Genomic DNA, 22,724 nt, shown 5'->3' with positions numbered 1-22,724 from the left:
AGGGAAGGATGGAGCGTGAGATCGACAGGCGGATCGGTGCAGCCTCCGCAGTGATGCGGTCGCTTTACCGGTCCGTTGTGGTGAAGAAGGAGCTGAGCCAAAAGGCGAAGCTCTCAATTTACCGGTCGATCTACGTTCCGACTCTCACCTATGGTCATGAGCTTTGGGTAATGACCGAAAGGACAAGATCGCGGATACAAGCGGCCGAAATGAGTTTCCTTCGCAGGGTGGCTGGGCGCTCCCTTAGAGATAGGGTGAGAAGCACAGTCACTTGGGAGGAGCTCAGAGTAGAGCCGCTGCTGCTCCACATCGAGAGGAATCAGCTGAGGTGGCTCGGGCATCTTTTTCGGATGCCTCCTGGACGCCTCCCTGGGGAGGTGTTCCAGGCATGTCCCCCCGGGAGGAGGCCCCGGGGAAGACCCAGGACACGCTGGAGGGACTATGTCTCTCGGCTGGCCTGGGAACACCTCGGTGTTCTTCCCGAGGAGCTGGCCGAGGTGTCTGGGGAAAGGGAAGTTTGGGCTTCCCTGCTTAGACTGCTGCCTCCGCGACCCGGCCCCGGATAAAGTGGAAGAAGACGAGACGAGACGAGATTCATGAACCAAGTTATAGGATTTGTTGACAACTCGCATCGAGTTCGTTACACTTCTACCCGGTGTGAAACACTCAGTCATGTGGTTGTGACGTCATCGTAAACAAATCCGTTCTACTCATCCAGACGACTTCGCAACGGCAACGTTGCCAGATCTTTCCACTCTGGAACCCGTTCTCAAAAAGATTACGTTTTGGGCACCCAAAACGCCGGTGCCGTGTGGACGCCAGGCCGAAACGATAAACAATTGTATCGGATTCACCTGAATCTGTTGCCGCAAACAACCATTCAAGCGCATATTCACACCTACGGTCAATTTAGAGCAACCAATTAACCTAACCTGCATGCCTTTGGACTGTGGGGGAAACTGGAGCACCTGGAGGAAACCCATGCAGACACGGGGAGAACATGCAAACTCCACACAGAAAGGCCCCTGTCAGCCGCTGGGCTCGAACCCAGACCTTCTTGCTGTGAGATGACAGTGCTAGCCACTACGCCACCGTGCCGCCTGCACCATATTCATTTAATTTATAAATGTACTTTTTTTTTTTAGCCTCTATACTATTGATGGCATATAATCTAAGTAAATCCACTCTGTATTTTGTCATGAGTTGCATATTAATGGGAATATGCTTTACAGTTAACATTTTATATCATTCACCACTCAGTGTTAATATTCAAATAGCATTATTAATGATGTGTCTAATGGTATCCGTGTCCTGTCAGTCCTATGTAAAGAAGCACAAAGTGCCCTTAAATACATTTATTGAGTTGGATTACATGTAAAGTGTTTTTATTTTGTAGTTCATTGATAACATTTTTAGCTATGTGTATGCAAATAATTATGATGATCTGAGCTAGACTATACATACATATCAGTATTCAGTAAAAATGAACCCTCAGTTTTATGGCAAACAGATACGCGTTGAAGACATAACTGTAGGTATGTGACAAAAAACGAACTTGTGCATTATAAATTGGCAGCACGGTGATGTAGTGGTTAGCGCTGTCACCTCGCAGCAAGAAAGTCCTGGGTTCGATCCCAGTTGCCGACAAGGGCCTTTCTGTGTGGAGTTTGCATGTTCTCCCCGTGTCTGCGTGGGTTTCCTCCGGGTGCTCCGGTTTCCCCCACAGTCCAAAGACATGCGGTCGGGTTAACTGGATACTCTAAATTGCCCATAGGTGTCAATACAGTGGTGCTTGAAAGTTTGTGAACCCTTTAGAATCTTCTGTGTTTCTGCATAAATATGACCTAAAACAACATCAGATTTTCAGACAAGTCCTAAAAGTAGATAAAGAGAACCCAATTAAACAAATGAGACAAAAATATTATACTTGGCCATTTATTTATTGAGGAAAATGATTCAATATTACATATGTGTGAGTGGCAAAAGTATGTGAACCTTTGCTTTCAGTATCTGGTGTGACCCCCTTGTGCAGCAATAACTGCAACTAAACGTTTCCGGTAACTGTTGATCAGTCCTGCACACCAGCTTGGAGGAATTTTAGCCCATTCCTCCATACAGAACAGCTTCAACTCTGGGATGTTGGTGGGTTTCCTCACATGAACTGCTTGCTTCAGGTCCTTCCACAACATTTCGATTGGATTAAGGTCAGGATTTTGACTTGGCCATTCCAAAACATTAACTTTATTCTTCTTTAACCATTCTTTGGTAGAACGACTTGTGTGCTTAGGGTCATTGTCTTGCTGCATGACCCACCTTCCTACTCTTGAGAGTCAGTTCATGGACAGATGTCCTGACATTTTCCTTTAGAATTCGCTGGTATAATTCAGAATTCATTGTTCCATCAATGATGGTAAGCTGTCCTGGCCCAGATGCAGCAAAACAGGCCCAAACCATGATACTACCACCACCATGTTTCACAGATGGGATAAGGACGTAGTTCAACATGGCCTAAAAACATCATCAGATTTTCACACAAGTCCTAAAAGTAGATAAAGAGAACCCAGTTAAACAAATGAGACAAAAATATTATACTTGGTTATTTATTTATTGAGGAAAATGATCCACTACTTTTTCTGGAATGCAGTGTTTTTCTCCAAATATAACACTTTTCTCATTTCAACCAAAAAGTTCTATTTTGGTCTCATCCGTCCACAAAACATTTTTGCAATAGCTTTCTGGCTTGTCCACGTGATCTTTAGCAAACTGCAGATGAGCAGCAATGTTCTTTTTGGAGAGCAGTGGCTTTCTCCTTGCAACCCTGCCATGCATACCATTTTGTTGTTCAGTGTTCTCCTGATGGTGGACTCATGAACATTAGACAATGTGAGAGAGGTCTTCAGTTGCTTAGAAGTTACCCTGGGGTCCTTTGTGACCTCACTGTCTATTACACGCCTTGCTCTTGGAGTGATCTTTGATGGTCAACCACTCCTGGGGAGGGTAACAATGGTCTTGAATTTCCTCCATTTGTACACAATCTGTCTGACTGTGGATTGGTGGAGTCCAAACTCTTTAGAGATGGTTTTGTAACCTTTTCCAGCCTGATGAGCATCAACGCTTTTACTGAGGTCTTCAGAAATCTCCTTTGTTCGTGCCATGATACACTTCCACAAACGCGTGTTGTGAAGATCAGACTTTGATAGATCCCTGTTCTTTAAATAAAACGGTGCCCACTCACACCTGATTTCAATCAATGGGATGACAAACACCTGACTCTAATTTCACCTTCAAATTAACTGCTAATCCTAGAGGTTCACATACTTTATGTAACATTTGGATCATTTTCCTCAATAAATAAATGACCAAGTATAATATTTTTCTCATTTGTTTAACTGGATTCTCTTTATCTACTTTTAGGACTTTGTGTGAAAATCTGATGATATTTTAGGTCATATTTATGCAGAAATATAGAAAATTCTAAAGGGTTCACAAACTTTCAAGCACCACTGTATCTCAGCTGTGTTCCCTGATCAGCCATTCGTATGGCAGCTGCCTGTGGCGCCTTTGTGTGCTTTCAACTCGGCCATGTTGAACTGCATCCTTCGCAATTCAGCTGCGAGAAAGGATGATTAACCACCATAAATAAAATAATGAATGGCACCTGAAAAAGGCTTGAAATACCCTTTAAAAATTCTGTTCAAATTTTCTTTCTGTGACATGTGAACAAAATTATGCCACTTTGAATGTTGAGAAATCGGGTTAATTTTGGTTGATTGTTCTACATTAAAAAAACAAAGGAATTTTCAGAGAAAATGTGCCTTCTAAATATTATAATTTCTAAATCTTTTAACATAGCTCAATTTAAAAAAAAAAGTTACCAAGTAATTTAAAGTCCATGAAAATAATGCCAACTCTTTAATCCCTAAATGACTAGTTAACTATAACTAACTAACAATTGAACATTCAGTGTAAACCAAAAATGGCCTTAACTTCCATACTACTTGGAATTTAACAAAATTTTCACCATTCCATAGATGATCCTTGTCAAAATCTTCAGTCATCATTATTTTTTAAATTTTGACTGTAAATCAGTGGTAAACAAATGACCACAAAAACATAAATGGATAGGAGTAATATAAATCATGATTAACTGAGCCGTTTCAATGGCAAACTCCGGTCAGACATCCAATTTGTATGAACCTCAAAAACTGTGATGAGGCTCCAAACTACTTGAAAATAACAAATGATAGACAATTGTATTAACAACCAAAATGAAATTTGACACTATTAAAGCTCAGCTTCATATAATGCATCAATGACTTTAATTAAAAAGTTATTAATGAACTTTAATAATGCATCAAGTTCATTAAATTAAAGTCACTGACATAACCTCTATGGTAGTGCATGTGATCCAAGCCCAATCAGCAGGAGTGAACCAGTGATCAGTGATTGGATGACCTGATTTTCACATACCTAATAACTGCACAATTTCATTAAAATGTAGGATTTTCACTTTCTTTGAAAAACGTGCCTTTTGAGCTGAAATCACACATGGTCATACAGTACATATATATACTGTATACAGAATTAAATAGGTGTGTGCAGCTATGTTTATAGGATCTCATCTCATCTCATTATCTCTAGCCGCTTTATCCTTCTACAGGGTCGCAGGCAAGCTGGAGCCTATCCCAGCTGACTACGGGCGAAAGGCGGGGTACACCCTGGACAAGTCGCCACAGGTCATCACAGGGCTGACACATAGACACAGACAACCATTCACACTCACGGTCAATTTAGAGTCACCAGTTAACCTAACCTGCATGTCTTTGGACTGTGGGGGAAACCGGAGCACCCGGAGGAAACCCACACGGACACGGGGAGAACATGCAAACTCCACACAGAAAGGCCCTCGCCGGCCACGGGGCTCAAACCCAGACCTTCTTGCTGTGAGGCGACAGCGCTAACCACTACACCACCGTGCCGCCCTGACTGAAAGTTTTCAAACAAAATTTTAAAATAGCACTATAAATACTACCATACTATCAAAATATATACCACAAAGAAATTCACTCAAATGCAAAATTTTAGTCCTACCAAAATACACTCACTAATAATCTTTCACTTAAAACCTCAAAACTCTATCAAAATCAATCACTTTCCAGATAATTCACTTGTAAACTTTCAAACATAAATTCAAAATAGCACTAATACACTACCACACTATTCAAATACACTCATCAAACAAATTCTGTCATGCAAAATTTCACTAAACTCTTTAGAAGTTGTACAGTTTGTTTCTGAAATGGTAGGGAAGACCAGTTTAATTTCACACTCAAATGTTCATTATATTCTGATTTAAGGTATCTTTACCTTAAAGGAACAGTCCACCGTACTTCCATAATGAAATATGCTCTTATCTGAATTGAGACGAGCTGCTCCGTACCTGTCCGAGCTTTGCGCGACCTCCCAGTCAGTCAGACGCAGTCAGACGCGCTGTCACTCCTATTAGCAATGTAGCTAGGCTCAGCATGGCCAATGGTATTTTTTGGGGCTGTAGTTAGATGCGACCAAACTCTTCCGCGTTTTTCCTGTTTACATAGGTTTATATGACCAGTGATTATGAAACAAGTTCAGTTACACAAATTGAAACATAGCGATTTTCTATGCTATGGAAAGTGCGCACTATGACAGGCGTACTAACACCTTCTGCGCGCTTCAGCAGCGCATTGATACGGAGCTCGGATATCAATGTGCTGCCGAAGCGCGCAGAAGGTGTTAGTATGCCTGTCATTATAGTGCAGACTTTCCATAGCATAGAAAATCGCTACGTTTCAATTTGTGTAACTGAACTTGTTTCATATCACTGGTCATATAAACCTATGCAAACAGGAAAAACGCGGAAGAGTTTGGTCGCATTTAACTACAGCCCCAAAAAATACCATTGGCCATACTGAGCCTAGCTACATTGCTAACAGAAGTGACAGCGCGTCTGACTGCGTCTGACTGACTGGGAGGTCGCGCAAAGCTCGGACAGGTACGGAGCAGCTCATCTCAATTCAGATAAGAGCATATTTCATTATGGAAGTACGGTGGACTGTTCCTTTAAAATGTGTAACTGGCTGGTCGAACATTTGCTTATCCATAGAAATTCATTCTCCCATGCAACCTGGTATTTGCATTCATATTTTTGCCGTTTGGTATTGGGTTTAGTGGCTATGATGAATGAATGCTTGTAAAAAATGTCGGACAGCCTGGGTGAATCCTACATTATGGAAGTGACTGTCGTTCTGTTCGTTGATTGGTTAAAAGTCAGTTGATGCCAGCAGTGTTTTTCATACAATTCTGATTGGACATAATCGGGAGTATTTTTAACTTGGCGGTAGGGATTTCCCAAAACCGGGAGATCATCCAGTTTTTAACAAATACGATCGGGAGACGGAGGCTAAAATCAGGAGCCTCCCGCCGAAATCGGGAGGGTTGACAAGTATGCAATAAAACCAAAGTTTTGGTCCACTTCAGGTGGTTTCGGTTATCAGTATCATTTGTCATCACTTGACTCAATTCAGGGCGGCACGGTGGTGTAGTGGTTAGCGCTGTCGCCTCACAGCAAGAAGGTCCGGGTTCGAGCCCCGGGGCCGGCGAGGGCCTTTCTGTGTGGAGTTTGCATGTTCTCCCCGTGTCCGCGTGGGTTTCCTCCGGGTGCTCCGGTTTCCCCCACAGTCCAAAGACATGCAGGTTAGGTTAACTGGTGACTCTAAATTGACCGTAGGTGTGAATGTGAGTGTGAATGGTTGTCTGTGTCTATGTGTCAGCCCTGTGATGACCTGGCGACTTGTCCAGGGTGTACCCTGCCTTTCACCCATAGTCAGCTGGGATAGGCTCCAGCTTGCCTGCGACCCTGTATAAGGATAAAGTGGCTAGAGATGAATGAATGAATGAATGAATGACTCAATTCATAAAATCCACAGAAAGCAGATTCTTTGGTTTGTGCAAACCCAAGAGTTTGCAACTATCACAGAATGAAAAAGAAAATCAGTGACCTCCTGGAGTAGCAAACAAAAGCAAAATGAAATTCAGATTAGTAGCCGATTGTTGGCTGTGTCAGTTTTGAACATGATAGTAAGACCTATTATGTTCAAAACTGACACAGCCAACAATCAGCTACTAATCTGAACTTCATTTTGCTTTTGTTAAGACGCATACCCATCAGATGAATTTGTGGGTTTATTCTTGAATGGTACGTATGGAAAGAAAGAAAGAAAGAAAGCACACCTTTATTCATCACACACTTGTGAAATTCCTCTCTGCATTTAACCCATCTGAAGCAGTGAACACACACATACCCAGAGCAGTAGGCAGCCATGCTAACAGTGCCCAGGGAGCAGTTGGGAGTTAGGTGCCTCGCTCAAGGGCACCTCAGCCCAAGGCTGTCCCAATATTAACCTAACCGCATGTCTTTGGACTGTGGGAGAAACCGGAGCACCTGGAGGAAACCCACGCAGACACGGGGAGAACATGCAAACTCCACACAGAAAGGCCCTCGCCGGCCACTGGGCTCGAACCCAGAACCTTCTTGCTGTGATGCAACTATGCTAACCACTACACCACCGTGCCGCCCTACTATTAAAAATTACAATCTAGCAGTTTGTTTATTCACTTTTCATGAGAATTTCACTGTGAAAAGGACTTAAAGTGCAACAATAAAAGCAATTTGGATTAGTTTCACTATTTCACATTTAATTCTTACTAATTTGCTATCAGCCCAGTCAGCCTATTTCTCCCTAAATAAATAAGCAAGTGTGCAACAGGTGTGAGTAATATGTACTGAATTGTTTAAGGCAAAGCTAGTGACTTATGAAAACTCAAGTTAAAACATTTTTAAAAACGATAAAAGATGGCCAGTAGATGGAGGCACGCTCTGCTGCAGAACTGCACCTTCCACAGTGTGTTTACCAGCTCTCCTCTCTCCATGACTGCAGTGTGGTGACCGGCAAAAGCCACGGATGCTCCTGCCTGTTCACACACGACGACTCAGCACATAGTTGGGATCCAGATCATCCCCACCCTAAAAATAAAAAATCTATCCATGTGAATAAAGCCATACTTCAAGCTGACAAGAAATGACTTACCTTGAGGTTGTCTGGGTTCAGGTCAGTTTTGTGTTTATCAGTGGGTTTGTATCCATTCTGTCTGTCCTGGATGATGGGGTCCAGCAGCTCTTTAAACACCTCATAGGTCTCCTCATCTCCTGCCACACAGCCCTCAGACATAAGGAAGGGGTGGTCTGGAATGGACACATGGAAAATCAGTTCGACGTGCAAATAGATGAGATTTCACTAGAGTACACAAGGCATGATTACATGAATATGCAATCAACGTAATCTGTGATTGGAAAATAATCTCTTTCTTGCTAGTCTAATTTTTTAAGCATTCACTGCAAGACTCTTCACTGAAGATGTTAAGTCTTGGACACTTCTTTTCATTGCAGCATAATTTATTCTAGCCGGAGTTCTTTAACCAGGATTATCTACCCCAGTCTGAATGACTATTTATGGTGAAAGTGTTGGCAGTGGAATGCTCATGGAGCCTCGTGCACATTTCCACTGTCAGACCTTTGGCCATATAGTTGCTATGCTGGCTGAGGTCTGGGTGTTCATCCTCAGAGTTTCTTGATGGTAAGAGTCATTTTTTGATTGCCACACAAATACAAGACAAGAATATAGGATATAAAATATATTATTGGAAATGGATATCCAATATATTATTGGAAATGATTTTAGCCAAAGTAACGAGGAGTATGAATCTATGTGGGTTGAAGTTGAAAATCTAAAGGATAAGAATATATTATGTGCTGTAATTTATAGACCCCTAATTCAAATCTAGAACTTTTTTTTTTTTTTAAATCTAATGGTCACAACTAATTGTCAGCTTTACTGAGGAGTTTGTCAATTTATCTTCCTATTTTCCCCCCAGCCCCACATCTTCCAGCCTACCAGAATAATGAGCCACTTAGCAACTCTTATTGATAATATTTTATTAAACTTTTTTCAGCATTATACCGAGTGGTAACATCCTGTTTGATATTTCAGATCACCTACCATTAATTTCTTATTAATAAATTTAGTCAGTCTCGATTATATTTTAAAAAAAAAGGAAAAGGTACTCAAGAGGGATCTTTTGAACTGTACAAATGACGCATTATTAAATGAACTCTCATCTACTGACTGGACTAAAGTATTTTATGGTCACAATAATGTAAACCTGTCAGTAGAGGCGCTGAAGTCAACAGTGCACATCAAACTACAAACATGGCCGCTCAGAACTACAACAGCCAGGATTTGCAGTGCTCCTGGTCACCAGCACATTGAAGTCAGATGTTGCTCATTACGGGTGGCACAGTGGTGTAATGATTAGCGCTGTCGCCTCACAGCAAGAAGGTCCGGGTTCGAGCCCCGTGGCGAGCGAGGGCCTTTCTGTGTGGAGTTTGCATGTTCTCCCCGTGTCCGCGTGGGTTTCCTCCAGGTGCTCCGGTTTCCCCCACAGTCCAAAGACATGCAGGTTAGGTTAACTGGTGACTCTAAATTGAGCGTAGGTGTGAATGTGAGTGTGAATGGTTGTCTGTGTCTATGTGTCAGCCCTGTGATGACCTGGCGACTTGTCCAGGGTGTACCCCGCCTTTCGCCCGTAGTCAGCTGGGATAGGCTCCAGCTTGCCTGCGACCCTGTAGAACAGGATAAAGCAGCTAGAGATAATGAGATGAGATGTTGCTCATTACCACAATGCTACTTAAGCCCATCTCTGACATCACTTCAGTGCAAAGTATCATTGAGTTTACAGTCCATACCAAGCCTTGTTTTCCCTGCCTGTCGTACTGTTATTGACTCTCGCTATCCTCGTTTCATTTATGCTTCCTGTTTTGCCTACATCACCTTGTTTGCCGATCGACTGACCCTCGCCTGCCTTCTGACTACAATTTCTGCTTCACAATTTGGCTTTGTACTGTTTGCTCGCCACTTCTTCCTGCAGTTACACCAGTAAGTGCCTGTATCCTGACAGGATACTTCACCTACAATGGATGTAGCGGAAGAAGCCAAACAAACCGCACTGAACGCTCAGGGAAGGTTGTTAGGAGAACATCAACAGATGCTTGCTGACCTTAACACACGGGTGACGCAACTTGCAACTGTGATGTCGCAGGACCTCCTTCCTCTTATGGGTGGCACGGTGGTGTAGTGGTTAGCACGGTCACCTCACAGCAAGAAGGTTCCGGGTTCGAACCCAGTGGCCAGCAAGGGCCTTTCTGCGTGGAGTTTGCATTTTCTCCCCATGTCTGCATGGGTTTCCTCCGGGTGCTCCGGTTTCCCCCACAGTCCAAAGACATGCAGTTAGGTTGACATGGGGCGGGCTTGGGCTGAGGTGCCCTTGAGCAAGGTACCTGACCCCTGACTGCTCCCCGGGCACTCTAGTGTGGCTGCCCACTGCTCTGGGTGTGTGTGCATGTGTTCACCGCTTCAGATGGGTTAAATGCAGAGGATGAATTTCACTGTGCTTGAAGTGTGCATGTGACAAATAAAGGTTTCTTCTTCTTCCACACCCTGAGGCATCTTCCAGTGCCACATTGCAACTCCTGGCTCCTGAAAAGTACGCTGGAGACACAACTGCTTGTAAGGGATTTCTGCTACAGCACTCTCTGTACTTTAGCACCATGCGTCGTCTTTCTGATGAACACACAATTGCCAAGTTTCTAACCTTCATGGGTAAGGCTCATATTGAGTCTTGTTTTCCCTGCCTCTCGTACTGTTATTGACTCTTGCTATCCTCGTTTCGTCTACGCTTCCTGTTTTGCCTACGTCACCCTGTTTGCCGATTGATTGACCCTCGCCTGCCTTCTGACTATGATTTCTGCTTCACAATTTGGCTTTGTACTGTTTGCTCGCCGCTTCTTCCTACAATTACACCAGTAAGTGCCTGCATCCTGACAAAACCAAATATTCTGTTTATTTTATCAGAGAGTTTCTCAAGTAATTGAGAAGCATGCCCCATTGAAACCTATTTCCAGGAAAGATGCCAAATTCAGTAGCAAACCTTGGATTACTTCTGCACTTAAGGTTTCAATAGGTGCAAAAAATAAACTATACAGAAAGTAGATTAAATCCAGGTGCCAAATATCACCCTAAACGTACAGCTTGCAGAAATAAATTAGAACACCTCTTGCTAATCAGCAAAAAGTCTTATTTCACAAATTATTTTAACCAGTTTAAATAATAGCAAAAATCTATGGAAGGGTATTAAATGATTAATTTATTTCAAACAAAGTGTATTATCCTAATGAAATCTTGTATAATAATTATATAAAATTGTACTGATTAAATATAAAATTGCCAATGAATTCAATAACTATTTCACCAACATTGGGAAAACTTTAGATATGAAAATTCCTAAAGCAGCCCAATCTTCTGACGCTTATTTGGATAAGCCGAGCTTATCTAGCTTTTGCTTATTTCCTGCTTCTCCCCAGGAAATTGAGGACATCAGTCAACTTAATCTGGCAAAGCTTGTGGACCTTATAGCATTCCAATTACCCTATTAAATGTTCTCGGGAATACTTTGTCCTATTCTCTTCTAATTCTATAAAATTTTTCATTCTTAACTGGTGTTCCTGATCATTTTAAAACAACGTAATACCTGTTCATAAGACTGACTCGACCTTATTTGTCACCAATGATGGGCCCATTTCACTCTTATCCATCTTTGGTAAAATTCAAGAGAAGTTGATGTATAATAGGCTTATCAATTATCTTGCCTTATTTGAAGGTCAGTTTGGTTTTCAGTCTGGGCACTCCACTGTCCCCGCTCTTTCATTACTTACTGACTGTATTCAGCAATCTTTTGAAAACGAGTCCTATTCCTGTGGTGTCTTTTTTTTTTTTTGACTTATCAAAAGGTATTTGATACCATTAATCACAATATTTTGTTGGCCAAACTTGAATGTTAAGGTATACACAGTATTGCCAAGCAGTGGTTCTCTTCCTGTCTTACAGGTAGGAAACAGTATGTTAGTATCAGCAACATGTGCTCTGAGCACAAGGAAGTGACGATGGGGGTACCACAAGGCTCCATTCTGGGGCCATTATTGTTTCTCCTATATATCAATGGCTTTCATAAATTCTCCAACAAATTCAATTTCCATTAATTTGCTGTGAATGCAAATTTATTTATGTCAGATACTAATCTTGTAAATCTTGAAGCAAAGGTCAAGCTAGAACTAGCTAAAGTTCATTCTTGGCTTTGTGCCAATAAATTCTTTAAATTTAAATAAAACAAATTTGGTTTTGTTTCAACAACCCAACCCCAAGGAAAGTACACAGGAAATTTGCCTGAGTAAAATTTACTCAAATTGAAGAAAAATTTTACTCTATGCCAGAAAACATTTTGTAGTAAAGTGTCAAGTAAAGAAAGCTTGCAGTGGACTGAATCTAACTCGGAGCATTTATTGCATGTAACGTCTGTCATACGGTCACTCATCTCACTCCCAGCATCCTGCGCTCTCCAATATACTGTATATGTGACCCACAGGACCCCTTAGTGGTTCTAACTGCCTGAATGAAAACAACATTCATGTTACAACATTCCCTCCCCCCATAGTTCACAAGTCCCAAAGTCTTTTTTTTTTTTTAAACAATGAACAAAGACTAAGGTAGGGGTAGACTGCCCTCTTCGAGGCACCCACAGGGATTATTTTGCCCCTGGAAGAACATGCTCCTTGAGATATGTAGGTGCCTTCCTAACTCTAACTGGAAAACGTATTCCTTCATCAAGAGACAGTTCATGGGGGGCTTGCTCAACCGTCTCAGGTGTTGGATGCCCTGGCTCTGGATCTGCCAGTTCAGGGGTTGCCAGGTCCACTGGTAAACTCTCTGCTTGGAAGCTGGCTTCTGTGCATTTCTGATTGTAACATGGACGGATCTGGTCATGATGTCGTCTTGCCATCTTTCCATCCTGTGTTTTCACCCTCCATGACACTGGTCCCGTCCTCTCAATAAGCGTTACAGGAATCCACTTTTGGCCCGAGTACCCACTCACATAAACTGGGTCAGACTTTGTAAATACCCAGTCCCGGGCATGCTTATCATGATATTCTTTCTGTGAGGCTTGTTTTAGTCCCACTTTGTCCCCTAGTGAAGGACGCACTAAATCAAGCTGAGTCCTGATTCTCCGGTTCATGAGGAGCTCAGCAGGTGTGGCTCCAGTTGTGGTCTGAGGGGTTGATCGATACTTAAACAGGAACCTGGATAACTTTATTTCCACACTCCCCTCCTCCATCTTTTTGATTCCTTCCTTGAACACCCGCACTGCACGCTCTGCACAGCCATTTGAGGATGGGTGATAGGGTACTGTTGTTACATGTTTTATGCCATTCTTTTTTTTAGGAAGTTTTTGAACTCCCCACTGACTAGGCTTGGCCCATTATCACTGACTAGAACTGCTGGGATTCCATCGGTGGCGAATATGGTCCGTAACTTCTCTATGGTCACGGCAGATGTTATAGCCTGCATTGAGTGGGCCTCAATCCACTTAGAGTAGGCATCAATGACAATCAGAAACATCTTTCCCAACACTGGCCCACAGAAATCCAGATGCACTCTCATCCGTGGTTAGGTGGGTCACTCCCACGGATGTAGCGGTGCTACTACTGGGGTGGCTTGGTTGGACTGACAAGCATGACATCTATGCACTGCTGCCTCTATGTCTGCGTCCATGTTCGGCCACCACACGTAGCTGTGAGCTAACGCTTTCATTCTTGAGACCCCTGGATGGGCCTCGTGCAGCTCTTCAATCATGGCATGTCTCCCTTGAGGTGGTATTATCACCCTACTCCCCCACAATATACACCCATCCTCCATGCTCAGTTCATGTTGTTGTCTCACATAGGGCTGCAGTTCTGGATTTGTCCATGCAGCAGTCAGTTGCTCTGACTGGAGGCACTTTTTCGCTGCCTTGAATGCCTGACTTTGTCATTTTTCCCATTTCCATGGTGTTCCTTTTCTTAAGAGTTCATGTAGAGGCTCTAGTATGGTGGACACATTAGGCAAGAACCAATGATGATAATTAAACATACCCAAGAAGGACTTCAGCTGTGTTGGGTTTTCCGGTCTAGGGGCATTTGCAATAGCTTCAACTTTGTCAGCCACTGGCTGAATCCCTTTGTGATTAATTCTGTAACCCAGATACACTACTTCTGGTGCCATGAAAATACATTTCTCTCTTCTGAGACAAAGTCCCGCTGCAGTCAGTCTAGCCAGTACTGTCCCTAAGTTCTGCAGGTGGCTAGCATCATTGTCCCCAGTCACCAGGATGTCATCTACTCTCACTACTACCTGAGGAAGTCTTTGTAGTAAGTTATCCATGGTGCGCTGAAAAATGCCTGGGGCTGATGACACCCCATAGGGGAGCCTGGTGTACTGGTACAGTCCATGATGTGTATTTATTGTTGTGAATGTTTTGGAATTTTCATCCAATAGGAGCTGCTGGTAAGCCTGAGACATGTCCAATTTTGTGAACCTCTGCCCACTTCCCAGCACTGCCAGCAAGTCTTCAGTCTTTGGAATTGGGTAGTTGTCTAACTAGACATATAACATTATGCAATTTTAATATATCCAGGATGCCCATTTCATGTACCAGTTTTATCATAACTGTCTGCCAGCAGTTTTTAATGTGGTTTTTGTTTTGTTTTTTAAATAAGACTTCATCTGTTCACTCTTCTGGTGCCAAATTAGCAACCAAGTCATCTTTCTATCTTCCTAAAGTTAGGACAAATTGTGCCAAATTTAGCATTCGATTGTTAGGACCACAAATTTGGAATTAAATTGATAAACTGGAAACCTTGCTCACAATTTTCCTTTAAATCAAAAATAGCATTATTTCATCTTAGTGAGGCTTTTTTTTTTGTTGCTTTTCTGTCCTGCGGCTTCTTCATTGTTCATTTCCGGTTTTGTTCTCGTTTGTAACATTAGTTTTATATCTTAGTGCCTATGTTCATTAGTTTTTTACTTTTTCCAACCTGCCTTCCACCAAAATTTAATTTCAGTAATCACTCTTATTTCTTATTTGTATCTGCCACCCAGTTTAGTTGAGCCTGCTGGTTATTCTGGGTGACATATACCTATAACACACACACACAAAAAAAAACCCCACAATCTACAGAGGCAAATTATCTGGGATTTGTAAAAATGTTTTCATAACTCAATCAGGTTTCACCTGTAATACTTTACTGCTGTTGGTGAGCCAAGACTGTCAATAAGGCCTTTAATCTTGTCCTTTTTAATTCAGCAAGGTCACTGTACAGCATGCCTTTCATGGATTTAAAAATTGTTCATTCAACTCTGTTATAGAACACCCTCAATTTGTATTCACAATCTGAAACAGGTCTGGATAAAAATTAAGTGCTTGCCCCAGATGCCACCAGGACAATTAACTTTAATACTGGAGTTAAATCTGTTTAGATTTTATACATGCAAGACAGTGGTTTACAACTTGAGTAACTTTCCCCCACTCCAAATACACCTAATCCAGTCCGTGAACAGCTTGATCTATTGGGCTGAACCTGGTTTGTTGACATTAGGGCTAATGACATAATGAGGAACTATGTGCTCCTCAAGCAACTGTGATGCTTTGGAGTAGATGGTTTCAGCTTTGTGTTCAGGCAAAAGCCATTTAAGCAGCTTTACCTGGGTTATCAACAACTCCAGTCTGAATCACATCATCCAGAGTGAAGCCACTCGGTGTCTGTTTGCTGTGCAGGCACTCGTACATAGCAGGGGTGAGCACTTTGGACATGCGGTTTTTGTGCTTGGTCAGGTCAGGATACTCTGCTTCAGTCGAGTACTTCATCTTCAGCTGGTTGTGGTTGTTTCCAAAAGGCATGGCAAAGGCTCCCTGACTGCACTGAGGAGCAGAGCACGCATACAAAATCCCATGAGTTTCCGCACAAACCGAATCATACAATCATCTCAACAAGGACTGAATTTTGTTGAATAAATAATGTTGAGGGTTTCCTGCTATAAAAATTAAACACATTTTCGAAAAATATATTTTCGAAAAGTTCATTTGTGGGCAGCACGGTGGTGTAGTGGTTAGCGCTGTCGCCTCACAGCAAGAAGGTCCTGGGTTCGAGCCCCGGGGCCGGCGAGGGCCTTTCTGTGTGGAGTTTGCATGTTCTCCCCGTGTCCGCGTGGGTTTCCTCCGGGTGCTCCGGTTTCCCCCACAGTCCAAAGACATGCAGGTTAGGTTAACTGGTGACTCTAAATTGACCGTAGGTGTGAATGGTTGTCTGTGTCTATGTGTCAGCCCTGTGATGACCTGGCGACTTGTCCAGGGTGTACCCCGCCTTTCGCCCATAGTCAGCTGGGATAGGCTCCAGCTTGCCTGCGACCCTGTAGAAGGATAAAGCGGCTAGAGATAATGAGAATGGGATGAGAAGTTCATTTGTTAAAGTGAAATTTTTAGTTTGATTAAATTAAAAAAAAAGAAATCCCATGAAAGTACGGAATGCCCAGGTGGTGTAGTGACTATTACATATCAAATGCTCCTGACCAAGTAAGGTCAAATTAGCATGTATTCTGTAACACAATGGTTCTCAACTGGCTTTGCGTCAGGACCCACATTTTATGTTGGACATCAAGTCGCGACCCAACACGACACTAAAGTTGTTTATCATATGGAAGTAAATGAAGAAATGCATATTAAATTTTGCATGACAATGTTATTAAATACTACTACTACTACTAATTATCCATTGCATAGGCCTGATAAGTTCGGCTAATAATCATTTACTATCTCAGATAACAGGAAATAAATCAACTTACATATTGAGTTAAGGTTGTACCTCAAGCATTTACAGTGGAAAAGATCAGTTTATTAAATGCAATGCACATGCTTAATCAAGTGAAATTATTCACATGACATTAATATGAAAATGGACCACTATAATGCATACACATAATCTTGAATAAGTGCAATTTACTAGCCTAACAAAAACACTGCCCCAAATATTAAATTATAAATTGACCATTCTGTATGGTGATCGAGGTGGGTTTTTTTTTTCTTTCTCCAAATGATTTGAGACAGATTTGTGCTGAGGACCTTTGGTCATGTGGAGGGCAGTAAAACAACATCCTTGGGAACTGTGTGGCTCTTTTTGCGTTTTGAAACATGAGTGAGTTTGTATGATGTGCAAAGTGCTTGCTCCTGAACAGTGCACATGACAAACACAAGAAGTTTGGCTTCATGGCTTGAATGTTTTGTCTCTAAATAAATACTCTGACTGTTGATGTTTTCCTGCTTTCCACTAGCCTGGGCCCGCCCATCCTAAGTGTGACGCAACACGGGGGCCTGGTGCGAACTTAGTCTGGCAAGGCAAGCTATCTCCAGCTCTTCCAAGCTCCCGAAAAATCGGGAGCCAATCAACTTTGAGCATCTCCAACGGCCCTGGGTAGAGGCGTGTTCAAGGCAGTGACGTAGTAGAACTGCGACCGGAAGCCATAGATTGTTTACAGAATCTATGCCGGAAGCGCTTCATTCACTAGAAATATTACGAACATGGAGCAGTGGCAAGCCTTTGACACAGCGGTAGATGCTGTATTGAAAGCATTCAACGGGAAGTTCTCATTGAAAACGGAGCAAAGAGCAGCCCTGGAGGTATTTATCTTCTTCCTGTTACTCAAGCAGTTTCCGTCGCATCACATACGTCAGAGGAAAGAGTGATGTGATTGGTTTAAGCTTCGTCACAGCCTTTTCTGGCTTCAACCAGTAGCAAACTGAGGCATTTCAGGGAGGCGGGTCAACCACGGGCTCTGGGAAACGGTTGGGCTTAATATCTTTGCCAGACCAATGCTCGCAGAGCTTTGAAGTCGCGTTAGCCAGACTAGCTTTCCACAGCCTGTAACTCCTCTCACAGTGTGGTCTGCACAAACCATGCGGTCATATTTTCATTTGTCTTGCATAGTAATTTCCAGGCTTTTTATAGGAAGAGGGAATTTCACTCCTTTTATTGTCCAAAAATGTAAAATAGTTTCAATTATTAATTACCACATTATATATGTAATGCTTAATGATACAATATATTAACATTTTATACATCATTGGCTTTTGATTAAAAATGAATACCATGTGACCTCATCAACTGGCTTTAGCAGCTACTAATGCCTTTAGTGAGGACGCATCCTGCAAAGAAGCTCTTAGCAAAGTTGCTCTTCAGAGACCTTCTTACAATTGAGTCTAGGAAAACCATGTACAGAGACAATGTTCGTTGCTTAAGAGTGTCTTTAAGCTTGTTGTTTAGCCTAAAGTACAACCTTATCAGGAAACCCACCCCCGATCTCCAAATGGCCTCGTAGACGTGCAAGCTAGCCTTGGTTGTTTTCGTTTTTGTTTCTTTTGGAAAGAAATACATAATCTTACGGTAAGGGATTAATGACCTGGTATGTGTGGCTCAACATTATGATGGAGCTGCTGTGATGAGTGGAGAAGTGTTCAAGCTCAGTTCCCTGAGAAACCACCCCAAGCAACTACATGTTCACTGCTCTGCCCATGAACAGAATTTATCATCGTGCCAAACATGCAGGGCTTTACCACAAGCAACAGGGGTGTGGTTTTTTTTGTTTTTTTACACTTTGGAGAGCTTATAGTGCTTCTTCAGTGTTTCTCTTGTTAATCATCCAGACATTTGTTGACATACAGAAACAATTAGGATTAGAGAGAAATGAACTTGTTCAGATCTCTAAGACAAGGCAGGCCTGCCAGCTGAATTCCCGCAAAATTCCAGACATGATCAATGTGTACAAACTGCTTGACCTAGACATGTTCCCTAAGCCTAAGTGCAGGCTTTCAAGCTGCTTTAACCATACCTGTGAGTAGTTGCAATTGTAATAGATCATTCCGTGCACTGTGTTGTCTACATACCGGTACATGACTAAGGCAAACAGTGGGCCAGGAAAGGCTCACCCATTTGGCCCTTCTTTGAATAGAAAATGACTGCCTCAGCATTGTTGATTCTGACCATTGACCATCTGACCTAAAACCCTCACAATTCCACTCTCAATAGTGAATATCAAATATAATATATACAATACAGAGAAGTAAATGGCAAACAAGAGGATAGCAACAAAACGAGACAAGGAGAGAAAAGGGAAGATATGGAAACATTAAATATAAGAGAAGAATCTGGCAACTTAAGACAACAATAAAGGTAGAAAGAAGGGTGACATAACAGCACAGGCAAAGACCACAGGATGACAGCAGAAGAATAACTATCATACACTTAAGCACAGTGAAATTCCTCTCTGCATTTAACCTATCTGAAGCAGTGAACACACACACCCAGAGCAGTGAGCAACTATACTACAGCGCCTGGGAAACAGTTGGGGGTTAGGGGCCTTGCTCAAGGGCACTTCAGGCCATGGCTGTCCCATGTTATCCTAACCACATGTCTTTGAACTGTGGGGAAAACTGGAGCAGCTGGAGGAAACCAACACAGACATGGGGAGAACATGCAAACTCCACACAGAAAGACCCCCAAAGGCTGAGCTCAAACCTTCTTGCTGTGAGGTGACAGTGCTAACCACTGTGCTAAAAGGGAAGGAGAGGGGAGAAAGAGGGCGATAGCAATGCCACATGAAAGAATGAAAACATCCATATAGGGAGAGAAAAGGGGGAAAAGATTCAGAGGTGAGCCTTGCTAATATTAAAGAAGATAAACTGTACTATCATGGTGTAAACAGGGTTGTAAATAGCTGTGTGTGTAAATGCAGACTAAGGTAATCACGTTTGTACATCACCACCAGTCAATAACAGCCATGAGGAGACAGAAACTGAAGTGAACTACATAAATTTAAAAAGATCAATGAAAAAAAAATCAGTAATATAGATTAGATTAAACTTTATTGATCCCTTTGGGAGGGTTCCCTCAGGGAAGGTAAGATTCCAGCAGCATCATTACAGGATAATGGAGAATAGAAAATAAAGAAAAAAAACTTATAGATAAATTAAATTAAGTATTTACATATACAGGCGGCACGGTGGTGTAGTGGTTAGCGCTGTCGCCTCACAGCAAGAAGGTCCGGGTTCGAGCCCCGTGGCCGGCAAGGGCCTTTCTGTGAGGAGTTTGCATGTTCTCTCCGTGTCCGCGTGGGTTTCCTCCGGGTGCTCCGGTTTCCCCCACAGTCCAAAGACATGCAGGTTAGGTTAACTGGTGACTCTAAATTGACCGTAGGTGTGAATGTCAGTGTGAATGGTTGTCTGTGTCTATGTGTCAGCCCTGTGATGACTTGGCGACTTGTCCAGGGTGTACCCCGCCTTTCGCCCGTAGTCAGCTGGGATAGGCTCCAGCTTGCCTGCGACCCTGTAGAACAGGATGAAGCGGCTAGAGATAATGAGATGAGATGAGATGAGATTTACATATGCAAATAAAAAAAGAATAAGGTAGGGGGAAGGGGGCCAGCAGGAGAGGTATTGCACATTATATTGCACATTGTCCAGTATTGCTTATTATTAGGCTAGGCTACTGCTTCCCGTCCTCTGACGTTACCTTTGAAAGTGTGTGATAATATTTCTTGGACAGTTAGATCTAACCTCCCCAACCCATCTATGCCAATCTCCCCTTTGAAAAAATTAGTAATAAAGATGACATAACCTTTGAATGTGTGTGATATTTCTTATAGTTAGATCTAACCTCCCCAACCCGTCTATGCCATTAAAAAAATGATAATAAAGATGACATAACCTTTGAATGTGTGTGATATTTCTTATAGTTAGATCTAACCTCCCCAACCCGTCTATGCCATAAAAAAATGGTAATAAAGATGACATAACCTTTGAATGTGTGTGATATTTTTTGTACAGTTAGATCTAACCTCCCCAACCCATCTACAGTATGCCAATCTCCCCTTAAAAAAAAAAGCCCCTGGAAAACTTGACTTAGCCCCTGGTCTTTTCCCTAGCTAGGAACGCCACTGAGCTTACCTGTGGAATACTACTTCTAGATGAAGACAGGTTTGAGATAAAGTCCCCATTGTATCCCAGTCATCGACCACATGCTCAACTTCTGCTCTCCAGGATGGAGCGTTTATTTTATAGTGTGCAGGAGCGACTCCTATTGGCTAATAGTTTATTCACTGAACTAGGAGAATGTGAGGCCTAGAACATTTACAAAGGGCATTTAAGAAGCTCCAGGGCTCTATCACAGTATTGTACCTATATTTAAATAATTTCCGTTTCATTCTGTTAATGTAGATAGTACAAGGCCTGTAATTTAATCTCATCTTATTATCTGTAGCCGCTTATCCTGTCCTACAGGGTCGCGGGCAAGCTGGAGCCTATCCCAGCTAACTATGGGCGAGAGGCGGGGTACACCCTGGACAAGTTGCCAGGTCATCACAGGGCTGACACATAGACACAAACAACCATTCACACTCACATTCACACCTACGCTCAATTTAGAGTCACCAGTTAACCTAACCTGCATGTCTTTGGACTGTGGGGGAAACCGGAGCACCCGGAGGAAACCCACGCGGACACGGGGAGAACATGCAAACTCCGCACAGAAAGGTCCTCGACGGCTGCTGGGCTTGAACCTAGAACCTTCTTGCTGTGAGGCGACAGTGCTAACCACTACACCACCGTGCCGCCCGGCTAAGAACTTATGCTCACTTATATTGTCATATCAGTTGTACTAATCCCTTGTTATATTTGTTTTCTTTTATTTATTTTCTTTGTCTTACATACCTTTAATCCACTCATTAGAGGAGGTGGGATTTTAGTTTTTGTTAGAATTGATAAATGTATTGTAGTGAAAAAAAATGAAGAGGAATGAAGGTGAGCAGTAGCAAAACAGAATACATGTGCATCAATGAGAATGGGGATGAGAGTGTAGTGAAGATGTAAGGAGTAGATGTAAAGAAAGTTGGTGAATTCAAGTACCTGGGGTCAACTGTGCAGGAAAATGGGGGCTGCGATAGTGAGGTGAGAAAGAGAGTGCAGGCAGGGTGGAGCAGTTGGAGAAGGATTTCGGGAGTCATTTGTGACAGGAAAGTCCCAGCAAAAGTGAAAGGTAAGATGTATAAGACAGTAGTGAGACCAGCTGTGATGTACGGATTGGAGACCGTACCCTTAACGAAGAGACAGGAGGCAAAGTTGGAGGTGGCGGAGTTGAGGATGTTAAGGTTTGCGATGGGAGTGACGAGGTTGAACAGGATGAGGAACGAGCACATCATGGGGACAGCACATGTGGAGAGCTTGGGAATTAAGCTAAGAGAGATGAGACTGAGATGGTATGAGCACATCCTGAGAAGAGATGCAGAGCATGTTGGAAAGAGAATGCTGAGGATGGAGCTGCCAGGCACACGAAAACGAGGAAGGCCAAAGAGGAGATACATGGATGTGGTGAGAGAGGACATGAAAGTGGCAGGTGTGGTAGAGAAGGATGCAGAAGACAGGGAGCAATGAAGACAAAAGATCTGCTGTGGCGACCCCTAATCGGGAGCAGCCAGAAGAAGAAGAAGATTGTAGTGGAAAACAAAAAACAAAAGGATAAGCAGCTACAGATAATGGATGGATGAATGAATGAAAGATACAGAAATAGCCCCCCCTTTGCCGTTTCACGCTCCAGCCCAGTCGGTGGCGGTAATGCGCCTTTAAGTTGGTTTGCCAACCGTCATAAAACCTTAAAGAAG

The 22,724-nt window shown here is 42.7% G+C and overlaps 1 protein-coding gene across 3 annotated transcripts in view; it reads right to left on the bottom strand.

The window, feature by feature from the left end:
* ckba (creatine kinase, brain a) overlaps nucleotides 1–22,724 on the bottom strand; it is a 67,654-nt gene that overhangs the window by 4,856 nt on the left and 40,074 nt on the right. For 2 of the 3 annotated variants that reach the window (XM_060925832.1, XM_060925834.1), the window contains exons 2-3: nucleotides 15,726–15,942; nucleotides 8,127–8,281 (exon numbers count right to left, since the gene is read on the bottom strand). In XM_060925832.1, the coding sequence (XP_060781815.1) occupies nucleotides 8,127–8,281; nucleotides 15,726–15,921 (351 nt within the window). In that variant the 5' untranslated portion in view covers nucleotides 15,922–15,942. The remainder of the gene's footprint in view (nucleotides 1–8,126; nucleotides 8,282–15,725; nucleotides 15,943–22,724) is intronic. The other variant, XM_060925833.1, reaches the window with a different exon arrangement.

Source organism: Neoarius graeffei, chromosome 7, assembly GCF_027579695.1.
Source record: "Neoarius graeffei isolate fNeoGra1 chromosome 7, fNeoGra1.pri, whole genome shotgun sequence".
NCBI classification, from domain to species: Eukaryota; Metazoa; Chordata; class Actinopteri; order Siluriformes; family Ariidae; genus Neoarius; species Neoarius graeffei.
This window is presented reverse-complemented; position numbering and strand designations above follow the sequence as displayed.